This window comes from Macaca mulatta, chromosome 13, assembly GCF_049350105.2.
Source record: "Macaca mulatta isolate MMU2019108-1 chromosome 13, T2T-MMU8v2.0, whole genome shotgun sequence".
NCBI lineage: Eukaryota > Metazoa > Chordata > Mammalia > Primates > Cercopithecidae > Macaca > Macaca mulatta.
Genome location: NC_133418.1, coordinates 94,277,004 through 94,297,408, shown reverse-complemented (window position 1 = coordinate 94,297,408; position 20,405 = coordinate 94,277,004). Strand labels below are relative to the sequence as shown.

The following is a 20,405-nucleotide window of genomic DNA, read 5'->3' as shown; positions in this document are numbered from 1 at the left end:
ATGGACACCAAAAGTGAGCAGGAGTAGCTATTCCTATATCAGACAAAACAAACTTTAAAGCAACAGCCAGTTAAAAAGGACAATGAGGGACATTATATAATGATAAAAGGACTGGTCCAACAGGAAACTATCGCAATCCTAAGTATATATGCATCTAACACTGGAGCTCCTAAATTTGTAAAACAATTACTACTAGACCTAAGAATGAGACAGATGGCAACACAATAATAGTGGGGGACTTCTATACTCCGCTGACCGCACTAGACAGGTCATCAAGACAAAGTCAACAAAGAACAATGGACTTAAATTATACCCTAGAACAAATGGACTTAACAGACATTTACAGAACATTCTACCCAACAACTGCAGAGTATACATTCTACTCATCAGCACCTGGAACATTCTCCAAGATAGACTGTATCATAGGCCACAAAACAAGTCCCAGTACATTTGAGAAAATCGAAATTATATCAAGTACTCTCACAGACCACAGCAGAATAAAACTGAAATCAACTCCAAAAGGAACCCTCAAAACCATGCAAATACACGGACCATTAAATAACCTGCTCCGGAATGATCATCGGGTCAACAATGAAATGAAGATGGAAATTAGAAAATTATTTGAACTGAAATATAATAGTGATGCAATCTATCAAAACCTCTGGGATACAGCAAAAGCAGTGCTAAGAGGAAAGTTCATATCATTAAATGCCTGTATCAAAAAGTCTGAAGGAGCACAATCTAAGGTCACACCTCAAAGAACTAGAGAAACAAGAACGAAACCCAAACCCAGCAGAACAAAAGAAATAACCAAGATCAGAGCAGAACTAAATGAAACTGAAACAAACAAAATACAAAAGATAAATGAAACAAAAAGCTGGCTATTTGCAAAGTTAAATTAGATTGATAGACCATTAGTGAGATTAACCAAAAAATGAAGAGAGAAGATCCAAATAAGCTCAGTTAGAAACGAAATGAGAGCTATTACAACCAGGGCCATGGAAAAGACAAAACTGCCATCTGTAACTTAACCAGAGACATTCACCTTCTACTCTCTAGTTGTCTTACTGCTGAAGACAGCAGCTTGCCCCCTACCTCACTGATAATATCCCATCTTCAGCCAAATTTGCTTTTCCTCTCAATGGAGAAAAGAAATTGTAGTAAACTCTGTTATAAGCAAAATCACACAGAAAGATGGTAGGGAGATTAACAACATTAGACTTTATATTGGGGCGTATTTTTACAGGGTTAATCTGTATTGTTATCGTGTATTTTCTAGATTTACAAGAATGTAATTTAAACAGTCTGCTATGGTTTTGATGGGTACAAAACCAGGTCAGTCTGACTCTGTAGCTCCTGCTCTTAGTATGCCATTTTTAGAAAGTAGAGTAGCATAGTGGAAAGGCTTTAGAGTCACACAGAACTGACCACTAACTGTGATCTTCAACAAGTGACTTCTCTGTGGCTCAGTTTCTGCAACTATAAAAGAAATAATCTCTCAAGGGCTCCTACGATACTTAAAAGTGACTGTGTGCACTGATAAACTCTGTAAGGGCAAGCATTTTTTTTTTCTGTTCAACCATGTGCCCCAGATGACTACAGCTGTGACTGGCACAGTGAGTGCTCTGTAGATAATTGGTTGCATGAATAATGCCTGGCACATCAGAGGCACTCAATAAATAGTAATAGCCATGTGCATCATTAATCATCTTCAATCCTAACATCAGAGCATAGAAACTATAATAGTATGCTGTCTCTGGTCTCATTTATTTCAAAGACCAGCAAATTAGTAGATTATGCACATGTTCATGCTTCTTTTAGGCTTTTATTGTTTCATTTGCAGGGGTTTTGGCAACTTGTAAACAAATTTGTTGGGCCCAACAGTAATATAAAATATACTTTGTTACTGCTCTTGTTTTCACATTGAATTTTGAATGCCCTCTCTCAAAAATGATATTGAAAACAACGTATATGAATTTAAAGGATTATGAGTACATGAATTTACACATGTATATGTTGTATACAAGTCTTTGTGATTTTTATCATATGTGTAGATTCATGTTTTCATAATCCTTTAAACTCTTCTGTATTATGATTTTAGTTTCCTTTACTATTTGTAATCTTAAATATTTATGCTTTTTCCCCTCAGTCAGATCCATAGGGTTTAAGTATCTTCTTCATCTTATCAAATAACTAACTTCTGCATTTATTTTTTAGTTTTATTTTATTAAGTACTGCTTTTTATCTTTAGTAATTTTTTTTCTCCCTCTAATTTTCAATATGAGTAGTTCCTCTTTTTCAGTTTTCCCCTTTTAGTAATGAAGCATGTAAGGTCATAAATTTTTCTTTTTATTACTGTCTTCATTGTATCCTATAGATTCTCTTTTTCATTCCTTTTTAGATAATTCGTAATTTTCCTTTTATCTTTTATCCATGGTTTATCTAAACTTTTTATTAAAAGAGGAATATTATTTTATTATTTTTATGGAATCTTGATGTCAGAATGTGCATCATAAAGTCTCAGTTTTTGCAAAATGTATTTAAATTGTCTTGCCACTAGGTAAGTAATCAGATTTTTATAAATGCTCATGGTTACTAACACCTTTAAAATATTTTTGAGTATCAAATGGGTCTGTGAGAAACACACTCACCCATCCAAACCCAAAGAATGGACTTGGAGGCACAAAGAACAGCAAAAGTGAGACTTTTTAATAGCGTCTTGCAAGATCGAGTGTCTGGTGGGCAGGCACACCCAGGGCAGCTACAGCAGATAATTTATCTCCTAGCACACAAGTCCCTCCACCAGTTCCCCACTGGTCAAGTACTATGGGGTTACAATCTTCTCTGATGTCACCAAAGTTTCGTTATCCGCCTTCATTTATCCGCCAAGGTTATACCCTGGTCCCCTTCTCCACTTAAGTTTCGATTTCCCAATAACGAAACTTTCTTCCCTTTTATAGGCTGACCCCTCCTCTACATTCTGTTTGCTTATTGTGACCTTCTAGGTACATGAGCCATGCAGTTTGTTATGTTCGCAGGCTGGCTGCCAGTACTTAGACTTACCATGCCTTAAAAATGGACCATTTAAAATATTTTCTCACAGGTCTGTATAAATCTATTAAGCCAAATTTATCAATAGCTATTCAGTTCCTTTATTTAACTAGTTTTTATCTACTGGAGTTGTTCAGTTATGGTAGAAATAGTGAAGCCTACGCTATAATTTTATTATTTTTCAATTTCTCTTTGCACTTCTTTCCTTTTAACTACTAAGACTTTGATTCATATAGGTCTTTGACTAATATTTTCTTTAAAACAAAATTCTACTGTTAGATGCTGAAAAGATATTTGATAAAGTCAAGCCATTCCTAATAAACACTAGGAAAATAAAATAGAAGTTAACTACTTTAATATGAGTTTTACCAAAACTCAGCAGTAAGCATCTTATATGCTAAAGATCTCATTTTAAAACCCACATTTTAAATTCAAAACTTTAAGTAAATGTTAATGAAAGTAATAAAACTACCAAAAGACTGTAAAATTGACCATAAAACCATTTTTGCTGCAATCTATAAGGTCAAAAAGTCTACTACAAGTTTAATTACAATAAAAAAAATTGTAAGTTGGCTGCAGATAAACATACAACAATAGATTTGTCCCTATTCTAGCAGTGATTACCTTAAAACAGAAATAGAAACACATGTTGTATTCACAATTATGTTCTATTCACAATTATGTGACAAAAATTATGAAATTGTTTAGGAATAAATTTTTTTAAAAAGGTCACAGAAGCTATGTGAAGAAAACTGAAATTTATTAGAAGACATAAAATAAGATTTGAGCATTTGCTCAAATGGAAAGAGAAGCCATTTTCTTGGATGAGAAGACGATAGAAATTGCCAATTCTTCCAAAATTGTTATGCAAATATATGCAAATACAATTGCAGGACAGGTTTTTTGGGAAGGGTATAAGGTCTTTGTTTTGGAATTGAATTAAATGCTCTTCAAGTTTGTATTGCAAAACAGTTTCCCAGGAGAAGCCAAGTATAGTTTACCAAGTTGGTATTTCAATACAAGGAGAAAAGAGTTGTTTTGCTTGAAAAACTGGTATCTATTTGAAAGAAAGTAAAGCTGGATTATAAAGCTAAAAGAAAAAAACGTATTTCATCTTTCAGAGAAATAAAGGATACATGTATAATTTAGGGACTGACAGACAAGACTAGGAATCCAGAAGCTATAACAGAAATTTTCTTGACTAGACACACACACGTGTTGGAAAAGATGCTATGAAGTCGATAGATAATGGACTTATAAAAATACTTGCCACACAGTGTACAGAGGACTAATAATCTGTGATAAAGAAGGGACTTTGCAAATTGACTAGATGGTGACAAACAACTTATAGAAAATGGATAAAGAAAATGAAGCTGCATTTACAGAGGAGCAAATCCAACAAAGTAAACCCAAGAGTGGCTATATGGCAAAATAAGTATGTAGAAAACATTTACTATATATATGGTAGAGGGTAAAGAACTCTTGCCAAGCCCTAAGAAGATGACAAATACATTGTATTACTACTGTGTTTTTCCAATAAGCTTATTTTTTCTCATCAAAGACATAAAAATACAAAATGAGGCCGAGCGTGGTGGCTCACCCCTGTAATCCCAGCACTTTGGGAGGTTGAGGCAGGTGGATCACCTGAAGTCTGGAGTTCGAGACCAGCCTGGCCAACGTGGTGAAACCCCGTCTCTACTAAAAATACAAAAAGCCGGGCGTGGTGGCGCGTGCCTGTAATCCCAGCCACTCGAGAGGCTGAGGCAGGAGAATCACTTGAACCCGGGAAGTGGAGGTTGCAGTGAGCTGAGATTGCGCCATTGCACTCCAGCCTGGGCAACAAGAGTAAAACTCCATCTCAAAAAAGAAAAAGAAAAAAAATATACAAAATGATATACTTGGGCAAATTTCTTAAAATTACAATACCAGGCATTAGTAAAAGTGTGAAAAGGAAAGCACTATTATACATTCTTGGTGTGCATTTAAATTGATGTTTCTGGTCAGTTTCCAATATGTAGCTAAAGCTTATTAAGGTGTTCATATCCTTTTTAGTTAAGGTGTTCATATTCTTGTTATGAAGGTATCTATTTAAACGTGACTTTTGTGGAAACAACTTAGAAATATGAAAACAACTTTATATGTGATATCTATATAATCAAATATTGTGCATCCATAACATGTTTTAGAAAGTCTTTAATGGCATCAATGGAAAGATGCACGAAAAATTAATTATACAACAGTATTATAGTATGGTTCCATTTCTAGATTTTTTTTTTCCAAGGCATATGTTATGTACGTATTTGTCTGCTGGAGAGGCCATAACACAATAACACAGACTGAGACTGAGTGACTTAAACAAAAGGAATTTATTTCCTCACTGTTTTGGAGGCCAGAAGACCAAGATCATGTGTTGGCAGGGTCAGTTTTTCCTAAAGACTCTCCTTCATGGCTTGCAGATGGCCACTTTCTCACTGTGTCCTCACATGATATTCTTTAGACATGAACACTCCTGGTGTCCCCTCCTCTTCTTATGAGGACATCAGTCGTACTGGATCAGGGCCTCACTTTTTTTGCCTCATTTAATCTTAATTACCTCTTTAAAGGCTTATCTCCAAGTATAGTCACATTAGGGGTTAGGGCATCAACATAAATTTTGAGGATACAATTGTTTATAACAATATCCATTTCCTATGTGTATAAGTATCACCTGTACTTTGGGGAGGAATAAACAAATGGAAGGATATATACCTTAAAGGAAATCAGTTGGTATGATTCCAGTTTTTTTCTTCTGTAGACTTGACTTGCATTTTCTTCACTTATCTACAGTAACTTCTGTTACCTTTTGTAATAAGGGAAATGTTTTTTTCGAATTCAGAGAAATAAAGTATCACATGAAAAAAGTAAGTGATAATGCTAATATAAAATAACTTTTATATCTAAATATGAAGCACAGAGAAAACAGCCTTCTACTTTTTTCAAATGATCTTGAAGGCCCACATGTAGGACTGTCTGTAGTTGTTATGAACCCCAACTCTTCACTTAAGAAAAGTCCATTTCTCGGCATTGGCTTTTTAGGATGAAAGGCATTGAGTCACCTAAAAGGGACTTGACCTCATGAACCAAAATGTACTTTGAAATAAAGTATGAATCTTTAAGGTGATACTGGAGAAATGCTTCCTTAGGGTCCACATATATATCAGTCAGAGATTTGCATGCTGTTAGGGTAACAGTAGAAGGTAAATAGAACACTCAAAATAAATGGAAAGCCTGTTCAAAAATAGAAAATGCCAGAATTTCTCCTGTAAGTTGTAATTGATGATTAACTCCCACCAGTTGATACTGCATCAGTTAGAGTACTTTAACTGCTTATAGCCAAAAACCTGATTCAAACCAGGTTGAAAGGTAAGGAAATGCATTGACACAGCCACAATGTTAGCAATAGGGTACGTTTAAAGGTTAGATTTTGGCACCCAGCCATCTGAGCAAGGTCCTGGTACCTTCTGTCTCCATTCTGACCTCTATGATGTCAGCTGTATGTGGTTTTCTTGTGGCTTTCTGTATGTGATTTTCTTAGGACTTTCTCTTGGGAGCAAGGCAACTTTCTCTAGAAGTCCTAGACATACACCTCTCATATATCATTGTCCCGAATTGAGTGGTGAACTTATTCCTGAACCAGTCCCCAGTAAGGGATATAGGGTTGCCATGATTAGCTCAGGTCAGTATCCTAAAGGCTCTGCTTCTGTGCTATGGGAGATGAGTAGACTGAATGTTAGAGAATAAACGACAGCATGCCCTACACCACACTTGGCATCTCTCACGAAGGAAATATTCAGGATGCTGAAGGGCCAGTGTGATTATAATATGAAGTATCCTTGAAGTATCAAGATGTTGCCAGATCCAGTAGAGGTCAATGTTTATCACACTTGCTAGGAAGCTCAATATAGTAGCAAAGTTACTTTTCCTTTTATTTTTAATGCATTATATGAAAAATATTCCTTGCAAATTTCAGATGTTTTCACTGAAGAAGCTTGAAATTAACATGTACTCAGCCTTAACTTTCCATGGTTTTAAATTGTAGAAATTATCAGTAAAATATAGACATAGTAGATAAGTACTGTTAATAGGTAGGCACTTGCAGCTATTCATTTTTATATGTGAGAGTTCCAAGAGCTGTGATTTAAATTTCACATTGCTTCTTTTTTAACTTCAGCCTCAGCAAGTGCATACTGTTATTCAGATTTTCAGTGATCTATTAATGTATTAAAGTCAAATTTTGGAACATGTTGACATATTTCTATTCTATCTAGAAAATTACACTTGTTTTGAAGATCCAGAGAACCAGTATTCATTGGGAGAGATAAACAGCACTGAAAAGATTCACCATTTATACAAAACACAAAAAGTGCAACAGATTTAGGACAGAAATGTGAAAATAGCTGTCTCTAAAACTATCTGTAAAGAATCAAATTGAAGTTGAATAAGCAAGACTGTTCACAGGTATACCATTTTTAGTTTTAACTTTCCAGCTGAAGGTTAACTTTGAAGCTCAAGATGGTTCTTATTTAGAAAAAGATTGAGTACTATCCTTGACTTAATAAAAAACAACAACAGCAAAAAGATGGAACAGGTGGCCAGTGATCCTAGAGCACAGATTATCAACTTCTAATTCTGAATGCCATGGGACAATTTAATGTCTACGCTTCGCTTAAAATGTCTAAGGAGTGAGTTAGTAGGAATGGAGAGGAATATATGCCAGACATAATAGGGCTCAGAGCCAGAGTCAGTCCTCTAAACAGCTTTGCTTCTGTGCTGCGGGAGAGGAGTGGACTGCATGATGAGAATAAACCACATCACGCCGTATAACAGACTCATCTCTCTCAAAGGACAAGGAAATCTAGAGAAAGAAGGAAGGTAAAGGATAGCAACCTAAATCTAAATTCACATCAAGTGGGAACAGTGATTATCCCACCTAGAGGAAGAATAATGATGATACAACAAGAACCTGTGAAGAGTATGTGCCAGTCACTTCTCTAAGCACTGTAAAGTCCACATCCCATTTGCTCTTCACAAAACCCTATGAGGGTAGGGACTGCTGTGTCCATTTACAGCCAAGGCTTATAGTGAGCATGCCAAAGTCATAGAGCTGGTCAAAGGCAGGACTGAGAGCTGCCTGACTGCACCTTTTGTTCCCTAAGTATTCAACTTACGTAGAAGGAGAAATGAATAATGTTCCTAGTAGGAAACAATAGTATTTTAATACTCAAAGAAAATGGTACTGTTTGAGCCTTAATACCAGTTGGTTTTAAGTGTTTCATGCATACCCTTTTATTTTGAAGCTGAAAGGTATATTATTTATTGGTATTTTTAGTCTAAATATATCTGAATTAGTCCATTCAAGACTGTTCTTCAAAATCTACTGACTAGTGCCAATCTGTCATGCTTTATTATTAGCTATGTACTGTTACATGTCTGTGTCAAAGTGGCACAGTGAATGATTGCTGAGTTACTAAATCCAAATTTTATCTTCTTGGAGTAATTTTTCTTTTTAATTTGAAAAACAATGTACAAAATCAGCAGCCTCAGCATTTCCTTTTAACACAGATGCATCTTAGATGACAAGCTACTTAACTCAAAACTCTAATCCATGCAGTTAGATTTGTGAATTTAGATCTGGAAAATAGAAAATAGATTTTTATTTTAATTTTTTTAAAGCAGGTGTTAAAATGTAATCTTAAATAAGTTACATTTTGGCCAGGCACAGTGGCTCACACCTGTAATCTCAGCACTTTGGGAGGCCGAGGCAGGCGGATCACGAGGTCAAGAGATCAAGACCATCCTGGCCAACATGGTAAAACCCCATCTCTACTAAAAACACAAAAATTAGCTGGGTGTGGTGGTGTCCACCTGTAGTCCCAACTACCCGGGAGGCTGAGGCAGAAGAATTGCTTGAACCCGGGAGACGGAGGTTGCAGTGAGCCAAGATCGCGCCACTGTACTCCAGCCTGGGGGACAGAGCGAGACTCCATCTCAAAAATAAATAAATAAATAAAATAAGTTACATGTTTATATAGTCTGCATATATTTGATTATGGAATGGAGAAAGAAAAATTTTAGTTATGAGATCACTGGGTTAAAAAAATTGTGTTAATCTGTCATTGGACTGTATAATTGGATCCGATACATAGGCATGAATAAACCTGGATTTCTTCACTGTGCTATGCATGTAGAGACTACAAAAGCCTCTTTCCATTCTTTTGTTTTAAACATACAGATGTGTAAGGATTTGGGCTCCCTCCCATTCTCAGTGAGCTGGGACTCTTGTAATAGTCATGGGCTCAGCTTGATGTGCCTAGAGACACTTCATGCTGGATATTACATTCGTAAAATTCAGTCATAGCCTTTAAGCTTCTGTTACTTAAACATGAATAAAGTACTCAAGATTTCCTCACTCTGAGACTAAAAATTAAGATTTGAAATATTAAGCAAGTGCTTCATTCTTCCAGGGAATAAACAACTATGGGCCCCAGTGAGTGTGGTTGTTCTAACACAGTGCTGGCTTTATAAAATATTAAAATATGAGACTTTCCAATAGTCACAGTGTCTGAAACAGAACAAACCCATTTTCTAAATCCCATATAGGCAGATGACAGAATAGACAGCATCTAGATTTATAATTTAAACCATCTGGCCATGCGCGGTGGCTCATGCCTGTAGTCCCAACAGTTTTGGAGGCTGAGGTGGGCCGATCACCTAAGGTCAGGAGTTTGAGACCAGCCTGGCCAACATGGTGAAACCCTATCTCTACTAAAAATACAAAAATTAGCTGGGCGTGGTGGTGTGTGCCTGTAGTCTCAGCTACTCAGGAGGCTGAGGCAGGAGAATCACTCCAACCCAGGAGTGGAGGTTGCAGTGAGCCGGTGACAAGAGAGAAACTCCGTCTCAAAATAAAAATAAATAATAATTTAAAGCATCTAAAAAGCAATGAGATCTTTTAAAAATGGCTTTTACTGGTGGCAGCCACCTTAATTTGCCTATTTAAAAGTCTGTTTTCATACCAAAAGATTTAAAGGCAGTATAAATCCTTTGTAACTGCAGGAACATTTTTTTCTTACATATTACAGTATTTTAGCCCAATTATAAATGGTAAATGAAAGAGGCACATCTCAACTTTTGACTATCCATTTCATTATTGTCACTTTCATATGAACCAAGCCCCAAGGCCATGCTAACCTCTTTTACCTGTTCCCTATACGGGGAAGCTCAGTTGTCTGTTGGTACTGGCTCCCTGTGCCAGAGGCCATGGTGCCAGAAGGTCTTGATAGGATATGAGAAATCAGTTCTTATTCTACAGAATTTGGCTCTTCTAGTCAAGAAGAACAGAGTTACATGTGGCTTTGTGGCTTTTGTGTTTGGAGACATTTACTTAATATAAAGCTTTAAAATTATCAAGACAGGTCAGACATGGTGGCTCACATCTGTAATCCTAGGACTTTGGGAGAATGAAGTGGGAGGATCACTTGAGTTCAAGACCACTCTGAGTGACATAGCAAGACCCCTGTCGCTATATACATACACAAATATATATATATATATAAAGTATCAAGATAGTCGACTCTCTCTCCATGTATAAAAGCGATTCTCCATTTCCTCCTCTCGCTTTTGGAGTTAACACATTTTCGAGTCTCTATGATGCTTAAGGAAAGCCTAGGCTGCAGCACTGCTCAGGGAAATGAGTGTCAAGGTATAAACTCTCTTCCTTCTCTCCACACCTAGTTCCCTTAATCACTTTGTCTTTTTTAGTTTCTAACATTACAGCGTTACTCTTTACTTGCTTATAATATAGATGGCATTTTAATTAAATTATATCATTCCAAAGTTCTAGATTTTAAACAAGCAATTTTTAAAAACTTTTGGAATGTTACCTTTTTGTAAAGTGAACCCTTTCCCCCTTCACAAGATTGTTATAATTCTTTCAGAACCAAGACTTCGTAGAACCCAAGTTGAAAAAAAAAACATACCATGGAACAAGTCATAGAAGGTGCTACTAGGCCGGGCGCGGTGGCTCAAGCCTGTAATCCCAGCACTTTGGGAGGCCGAGGCGGGTGGATCACGAGGTCAGGAGATCGAGACCATCCTGGCTAACACGGTGAAACCCCGTCTCTACTAAAAATACAAAAAACTAGCTGGGCGTGGTGGCGGGCGCCTGTAGTCCCAGCTACTCGGAGGCTGAGGCAGGAGAATGGCGTGAACCCGGGAGGCGGAGCTTGCAGTGAGCCGAGATCGCGCCACTGCACTCCAGCCTGGGCGACACAGCGAGACTCCGTCTCAAAAAAAAAAAAAGAAGGTGCTACTATCCAAGAACTATACTATATGGCAAATACTGTCCAAAGAGCTCACTGTACATTAGCTCACCAAATTGTCAACACAACTCAATGGAGAGAGCATTATAATTATCTTCTATATTTTTAGATGAGAAGATAGCAGACCATACAAATATTGGTCAACTACTCATTTCTAGAGCCTTTTTAGTGGAGCCTTTTTAGTGCTAGTTACTAAGTCTAAAAAAGAAAAGACATGGTCCTTGCCCTTAATGTACTTGAGCATCTAGTAAGGGCACAGGATGGCAACCAGCTACCCAAATGAGGTTATCAGTGCATGTGCTTTAAGCATTCACAAGAGGCAAGGCCACTTTGGGCCTTGGTACTTGAACAAGCTCCTTCTTAGAACCCTTGGCATTTGAACTAGACATTGAAGGGATTTGAGATGAAATACTTCAGGAAAAAAGGCTGAATATTTGAGGCAGAGAGAGTATTTTTGGCAATTTTGTGAAATATTCATTAGAATATTTGTGTTGAGTAGAAAAGTTAAATTAGGAGGTCTCTAACTGGCATTCTCAGGGCCCAGGCGAATAGTGCTGTTGACAGTGGTATGGAAACAGTATTGAATTGTCATTTCCCCCCACATACTATGTTGGTATCAGTGGACTCCAGGAGCTAAAGTTAGAGGAAAAGAGTACAGCCTAGTAAACAGCCTTTATTGAGAATTTGCTATTTAAGCCTCACAACAACCTTCTTAGGTAATTTATAGATACAGGAACTAAGTAAGCCATAGAGAGATTGAGTAACTCAGCAAGAGGCAGAGCCAGGATCCCAGGCAGTCTGTGTCCACAGCCCTCCACACTCGGTGCTGCCATGAAGCTAAAATCTTTCATCAAGGAAAATTTCTCAGTGGTGCCATCAAACTTGCCATCTCAAAACTTGCCATTTCTATACTGAACATTATAATGCCACAGACACATGTGGTCCACACACACACACACCTTTACTGTAGATCGTCAAGAAGGAAGAAAGAAAGGGGCATTCTTCTCACCATTTTAATACCTATTTGTAAAAACACATGACTGTGTTTGATCCGTAAGCATTAGGAACCACCTGTATGAGAAAGGCTGGGCCACGTGAATGAGCTGTTCCTAAAATTTTAAGATTAACTGTGACAGTCGTGTAGAATGACTGAGTAGAAAGGTAGATGGAGCTACATGGGGAAAGGAGATTGGTCAAGGCTGTTGTGAAAGGTGATATTGGTGAAGACCTATAATCCTGATTGAGGAGAGAAGTATTTGGGCAGAAGGTAGAAGCAGAAGTATTGATTCCAGAGGAGTTTTGAAAGTAAATGGAATGTGAACATAGTTCTGAATCTGGCTAATTGGCATGACAAGTTACAGGAGGCAAAGACATCTTATTTACCTCCATGTGAGAGAAAAGGGTGGGTGGCATTGAGGTAAGGCAACTAAAACAAGGATTATGGTCGCAGTTGGCGGGCAGAAATGAATGGCCTCTGAGGTCTGCAGATAGAGAGTGCTCTAAAATATTAAACTAGCTTGTACTGTCTAGTCAAGGAAAAGCTTCATCTCTCATGAAGTAATACAGACGAAAGATTGCTTGGTTTTTTTGATGCAAGTGAGTTAACAGGTGAGACATATTAACATCTTATGGAATGTATCATAGTCTATCAGTGATGGAATAGCGTCTTTTTTGGATGCTTGATCGGACAGCCCACCTTTCAGCGTGTAAATTGCGACTGTAGCATACAAGGCAAGTGGTCAGCCAGCCCTTTCTCAAATGGTAAATAAATCACCTCTTGATAGCTAAGTCACAAAGCTTTTCCCATGGGCTTCTGACTACTGGCCCAGTTCTTTTTTTTTTTTTTTTTTGAGATGGAGTTTCATTCTTGTTGCCCAGGCTGGAATGCAGTGGCATGATCTCAGCTCACTGCAACCTCTGCCTCCCAGGTTTAAGCAATTCTCCTGCCTCAGCCTCCCAAGTAGCTGGGATTACAGGCATGCACCATCATGCCCAGCTAATTTTTGTATGTTTAGTAGAGATGGGGTTTCACCATGTTGGTTAGGCTGGTCTCGAACTCCTGACCTCAGGTGATCCACCCGCCTCGGCCTCCCAAAGTGCTGGGATTATAGGTGTGAGTCACCGTACCCAGCCCCCAGTTCTCTTCTTTGGAGCCAAGCAGGTCTGGCCTAGTCTGTCTTCAAATACAGCTCCACTGAAGCTTTCTTCAATGAGCCTTTCATTTGCACTTCCTCTACCCCCTACGAACAATATACAGCACTCCTGAAGGGCTCTCCTTTCAACTTTGAATCTAAGCCTGTTGATGTAGGCATTTTCATTTATAAAGTAGCTCTCATTAAGTGCTGATTGTTTTATAATTCAGTTATGAAACCAAATTGAAGCCTGGTTCTTACCCTAAAGTAAATCACAGAGTAATGGAGACTGAGAAACATTTGCAGAAAACTTGAAGAATCATTTTTTAAAAAGCGAATATAACCTAACCCGTTCAGTGGAAAGGGTAAATGTGGGGGAATTGCTTCATATCTTTATTACTGCTGTTGAGGTAAAATGTAAAGCGTCAAATGTGCATGTCTTAAATGTACAATCTGATTATTCTGACATAGGTAAGCATCATGTAATCCACACCTGAATCTAGAGTGTGTCACCCAGAAAATTTCTTTAGGCTCCCTTCTCATTGTTTCCCACTGACTGTTCTGATTTCTGTCAGCACAGATTATTTTGTCTGCTTCATATGGTTCTGTAAGTAATCAAAGTCCTCATCAAAAGTTTCTCACCGAAGGTAACATGGTTCAGAAGAAAGTAACATTTAGAGACTCCACACCAACAAGCCGTGTGCCCTTGGGCAAAATACCAAACTTCTCGGCCTCATATAAAGAATTGGATTAAGTGATCCTCAAGGTCCCTTACAGGTCCAACACTCCACCTACATTTCTAATCTCTATGGCCCCACCATCTACTCGGTACCCCGAGCCAGAAACAAACCTAGATTCACTCCTCCCTGCTCCCCCTCCCCATTCTCCCACATCCAGTTGACCACTGTATAGTATCACATCAGTTCTTCCTCGTAACTTTTTTGGACATGTCTTTTTTGGCCCCTACCTCCTCTCCATTTCTTGCCTGCTGTACTGTAACAGCCATCAAACTACTCTATCTCTTTTGCCTCTGGTCCTCTCTAAACCATTCTGGGGTCACTGTCCCCAGAGAGTAATCTTTGCTAAAATGAAACATATGGGTCCCTTCTGTCTGAAATCCTTAAGTAGTTCTCCACCATTTAAAATGCTTCTCTGCTACCTACAGAATTGAGTTTAAATTCTGAAGAATGATAACATGAGGGCCTGGAACACATGGCTGCTGCCTACGTTTAGTGTTCCCATCCCCACTGTGCTTTTCTGCCGAAACATTTGCTCTGCCACTACCCCACCTCATTCCTCTCCTTTACTAACCCCTTATGTGTTCCCATAAGGTCTATTTAGGCCTTTATGCATGCCTGCTTCCCCAGTTATGTTGAGAACATCTTGAGTGAGGTTTAGGACCATGTCTTACTTCACTGTCTATCTCCAGCGTCTAGCAATCTGGCCTGTGACTGCTGAAAACACATAAGTGAAAACACTTAACCCCCTAAGTTAAATTCAGGATGACAGGATACAGGATCAGCATCTTACTTGGAGTTCAGGTTTATTTATCTATTTATTTTTAAAGACTGAGTCTCACTGTATTGCCCAGGCTGAACCCCTGGGCAATACAGTGATTCTCCCACCTCAGCCTCCCGAGTACCTGGGCTACAGGTGTGTGCCCCTGTGGCTCAAACTGATGTTTTTAAAAACAAAAAAGTATATGGAACTTTTCACGTTTCTCACCACCTAAGCCTGATTTTCAGTTTTTCTTTTCAGTAGCTATCATGGTAACATTGGGTTAAAGGTGAGAAAGTCTACTTTTATTTGGAGAGATGGGTATAATAACAGGAGGTATCAAAACTGAATTCTGTTGGTGTTTAAGGAGCTAGCCCTGTAATGTTTAATTCCCATCTCAAATTTGAGTTAATGTGCTTAATAGTTTTAGAATGGCAGATTACTGTTTCTGCAAATGAAGATATTTTCTTTCGAAAGATTGTTGTGGTAATTAGGAAGCAGGAAATAAAACTAAAGATGACTGGTAAATATTGACCCAGGTGTCCAGGAACACCAGTATCTCTAACCTTTGTTTGTTCATTGTGGTTCACACTGTCCTGATTTTTCAGTTTCTGGTGCTGCCCTGCAGTGTGAATCAGCATTATCACCCAAATTGAGCACTGCTTAATCTATGTTTTTATCTTTTCAAAACCTAGGTAAGAACCTTGATGCTATACATGATATCACTGTGGCATATCCTCACAACATTCCTCAATCAGAGAAGCACCTCCTCCGAGGAGACTTTCCCAGGGAAATCCACTTTCACGTCCACCGGTATCCAATAGACACCCTCCCCACATCCAAGGAGGACCTTCAACTGTGGTGCCACAAACGGTGGGAAGAGAAAGAAGAGAGGCTGCGTTCCTTCTATCAAGGGGAGAAGAATTTTTATTTTACCGGACAGAGTGTCATTCCACCTTGCAAGTCTGAACTCAGGGTCTTTGTGGTCAAATTGCTCTCTATACTGTATTGGACCCTGTTCAGCCCTGCAATGTGCCTACTCATATATTTGTACGGTCTTGTTCGGTGGTATTTTATAATCACCATTGTAATCTTTGTGCTGCAAGAAAGAATATTTGGTGGACTGGAGATCATAGAACTTGCATGTTACCGACTTTTACACAAACAGCCACATTTAAATTCAAAGAAAAATGAGTAAGATTATAAGGTTTACCTTGTAAAAACCTAGGGCATATTTTGGAAATGTTCTAAACCTTTGTAAGCTCAGATGCATTTTTGCATGACTATGTCGAATATTTCTTACTGCCATCATTATTTGTTAAAGATATTTTGCACTTAGTTTTGTGGGGAAAATAATTGCTACAATTTTTTTTTTTTTTTAAATCTCTGAATGTAATTTCGATACTGTGTACATAGCAGGGAGTGATCGGGGTGAAATAACTTGGGCCAGAATATTATTAAACAACCATCAGGCTTTTAGCAGACAAGGAACACACACATTTTTCTTAAAGGCCCAATCCTAACAGACTCCCCATACCAGAGGCAGATCTGGAACTCGTCAACAATGGCCCAGATCACATGCTGTTACTGGACTGCCCAGGTCACCTCACTGAGGTGAGCGCTGTTCCTCCAGGTACTAAGGCCGGTGGTGCCCAGGCTCCCTCCCTTGGCACACTTCTTCCTGCGCCAAACTCATCTCATCCTTAAGATCAGAAAACGGAACCCCCTTGTCGTGAAACTGATCAAGCGTTTTGACAGGAAGCCCTTCATTATTCATAACATCGTGTGCTGACCAAGATGTCAGAAAACCACCTGTGCCCTTTTCTCTCATGGAAGCTAAAACCTGGACTCAGGGAGCAACCACAGGCTCTCCACTTTGAAACTTTAGTTTGAATTTTAAAAGATAGGAAGTAATACAGTTTAAGTTCCTTTCTCACACTCAGTATTGCATGCTTAGTGCTGGTTTCCTTACAACATTTTGGCAGGTGTAGCTTTTTTTGTTAAAAATGGTATACATGAAGTCACATACTTTTTTTAAAGGAACACTCAGAACATTCTGTTATTCCAGTCAGAAACCGTCTTTTGAAATATTTCTTTACAACCTACCAAAAAAGGAAGGTTGTTTTTTCTACATTTGTGTGGGTATCTAACATCTACCATTAAAACAACAAATGGCTTGCAGACAGGGCGGTAATGGTTTATCCTAAATTATTCAACCCCTTGTAGCCTTGACAAATTTTACCTTAAAACCAAAATGAAAACACAAAAATTAATCCTTTATAATGATAGCAAGTGACCTTTCTTTTTAGTTTTAGCCTTCCTTTTTCAATAGTAATATTTAAACCCCCTTTTGACCAGTTGTTTGCCCAAATATTCTTGTCATTTGGAGTCAGTGGAAAATCCAGCACACCAAGCACCAGTCTCCTTCTGAGGCAAAAGAATAGTGTTGTTGTCATTTTCACTCTGTTGGAGCTGCCCCCCCCCCCCCTTTTTTTTTTTTTTGGTCATATAAGGGATGCTGGTCAGAGCTGCAGAAAATATGAGGCAATTAAAAGTCTTTAGCTGTTAGCAAACCTGTCAGTTTTACTTCTGCACTGAACCAGCCTCAGAAACTACTTACTGCTTTATGTACTCTTTGGGCATGAATGCCTTCTCTTTAATTACATCTCATTTTTGCTTGACAGTGACCTACCCAATAATTGCATCATGCATTGCCATGAAAAGTAAACACATTGTGAACTGAACTTACCAAGCAGATTCTGTGAGAAAGCACTGGTCGAGGCTGAACACTGTTGGACACATCATTTTTATTGGAAGAGTATTAACTGGTGCCTCTTCTGAAACACACCAACCCATATTCTGCAGCTCCCCCAAAGCTGTTTCTGATCCTGCTGGGAGCAGCTAGTTATTATGCACATCTGCTCCAGACCCAGCTCTTTAACTTCATGGTTTTATGGCTTGTTTTCTTTCTTTTTTTTTTTTTTTTTTTTTAAAGCACCTTTTTTGGTTGTTTCGCCTTAATAAAAGAAGTTTCTAATTCGTGTTTCTCTAAGATTTCCTTTGGTTGTATTTAGGAACACAAGTAGTTTTATAATCAGGATTGCATTTGTGCTGGGTAAGAGGAGAGCTGTGCTTTCTACCCAAAGTTGGTAATGGAGCCCGTCTGCCCTTCCTACAAACTCAAGAGGCTCATTGTTCAAGGTGTAACAACATTTCATTGCATGCCCTCTAATGCTTTGAAACCTTTAGAAGGGAAAATCTCGTTTTTTACAATTTTGTTCCTTTTCATCATAGAAAACATGTTTAAGATAAAATACAAACTTGACCTACCCCAAATTCATAAAGTACATTTAATGCTGTATAGCACTAAAACTTAGGGATATAGACACTGTACTTGCTTTTTAAGAATTAGAGATAGTAACTCCAAAAATAATTGTCCTTTTTTCTTTTTTTTTTTTTTTTTTGCAATAAGGCTCTTGAAAATTGTCATTATTTGTGTTTTCCTATACATTCATCTGTGTGAAAGTCTTTTTCTTCTTTGATTTAAAAAAATTAAAGAACTATACAGTTAATGGTTTAGAACTTAGAACTACTTAGAATTAATACTAAAGTGTCAGGAAGAAATTAATTTAGCTTCAATAATTGTGACTGGCCTCAGGAATTCTCCCTTCCACACCTGCCCACCTCACCACACCAGAGCCAGAGCAGCTGCTTGTCTGCAGCAGGACAAGTTCCTACGTACGCACTTCCAGTTCTTTCATGGTAAGCTCAATGGACTTTGAATTGTTTACAGTGCTATATGTCCAATTGTTAAATGTACCATTCTGAACGGTGTTAAAGCAAGTGTGGTTTATTTATGACATGAACCATGCTACTTAAAATATGAACTCACAAGGAAGGGCACTCATTAGGTAACAAGTTCTTATACCAAACTTCCTCGATGAAATAAGCCAAAATAATCCTAAAATTCATTAGAAGAGCTTGATAAAAGACGCAAATAAATGTTAAAAAAGAGCCCGTAAATTTAGGACTCCTATAAAATCCTTGTTAATACTATTAAATCTCAGATTCAAGGGAAATAACAGCTTCCGCTTGAGTCACTTTGAAATTACTTAATTCAACTGCACCATGTTAGAAATCATATATTGGCAGCCAAGACTCTGAACTCTGCAGAAACATTTGTTTCACCCAGACTTCAAACTCTAGCCCTGACTATGATGCCCTGTGTGCATTTACAATAAAGACTCCAACGGAGGGAGCCTGTTGGTGTTAAATTGTTTACATTTCTTTATACAAATAATGTGCTTTCAGTGCCTTAGTTACAGTTCCCTTTCTTTTTCTTGTTCCAAGGATTCTGTAGTCTGTAGTCTGTTTCTTAGGTAAAGTCCCTCTTTGCTATGAAAGGGAAATGGTCTCTAAACACTGGTCACTGTAGCAGGTAAACACTACTCTGAGGTGGAGAAGTGAGCTTCATGCTGAGGTAGTGGTTGCCTTAGAGCTGTTATTTATGCTGTAGAAAACGAAAATGGTTTTGCTACCTGATAAGCTTCAGATTAGTTATAGCCCTAAAGTTATCCTGTACCTACATTAAATTGTCATTTCAGAAGAGAATCTTGGTTTTGGTAATTCATTTTTTTGTAAAGATCATTATGTGCAAAACACCAAGTTTTTAAAATAACTCACAGAAAGGCCTTAGTTTTCAATGTCTGATGGTGTATTTGAGTTGTGTTATCTGTAATATACATCCCAGAATAAAGGAGTGAATTAAATAGTTTGCATGCGTGTTACGTTCTGTTTTTGCAGGAACGACAAGTAACTGCAGGTGAAGGTGCTACTTCCCCCCGCCCCCTCCCCCCCCACCCCCGGCAATGCCTTGCATTGCAGTGTCTAGTGTTAAGGAAAAAGCTGGCCAGTTAGGTCTCTTTTTTTTCCACAGATGTGAAGAAAAGTGGCCTAATCAAGAAAAGAATGTACTACCCCCACAACTGAAAAAGTCCAGGCACCACAATTGAATTCAGGACTCAACGAATGTCATCAGAACTTGCTTTTCCTCCATCTCTTAGCACAGCCTTGCTATTGAGAACAATTTGGTTGTTCCACAAATGTGGGATCTTACATAAATATCAGCATCACCAACTCTTAGCTAAGATAAATGGGACTCTGTGCCCCGGTCCCTGACCTCACGTCGGGGAGTATATAACTATCTTGGACCCAAAGCTGACAAATGTATAAAAATGTGTTTAGCAAACAAACACATGAGAATCATGGAGTCTCTTGTAATGGGGCCTTCTGCAATGCCCCACTCTGTCTTCTCAAGTGAGCACCTTGTGTGATAGATTCATGTGGAGGGGAGTCCACAGCGTTA

At 38.3% G+C, this 20,405-nt stretch overlaps 1 protein-coding gene across 10 annotated transcripts in view; it reads left to right on the top strand.

Annotated features, from left to right (window-relative positions):
- The window catches only part of LCLAT1 (lysocardiolipin acyltransferase 1), a 215,352-nt gene extending 195,538 nt beyond the window's left edge, over positions 1–19,814 (top strand). For all 10 annotated transcript variants that reach the window (XM_077959801.1, XM_001104502.5, XM_077959800.1 and 7 more), the window contains one exon: positions 15,736–19,814. In XM_077959801.1, coding sequence (XP_077815927.1) covers positions 15,736–16,238 — 503 coding nt within the window. In that variant the 3' untranslated portion in view covers positions 16,239–19,814. The remainder of the gene's footprint in view (positions 1–15,735) is intronic.
- Positions 19,815–20,405: the final 591 nt, after the last annotated feature.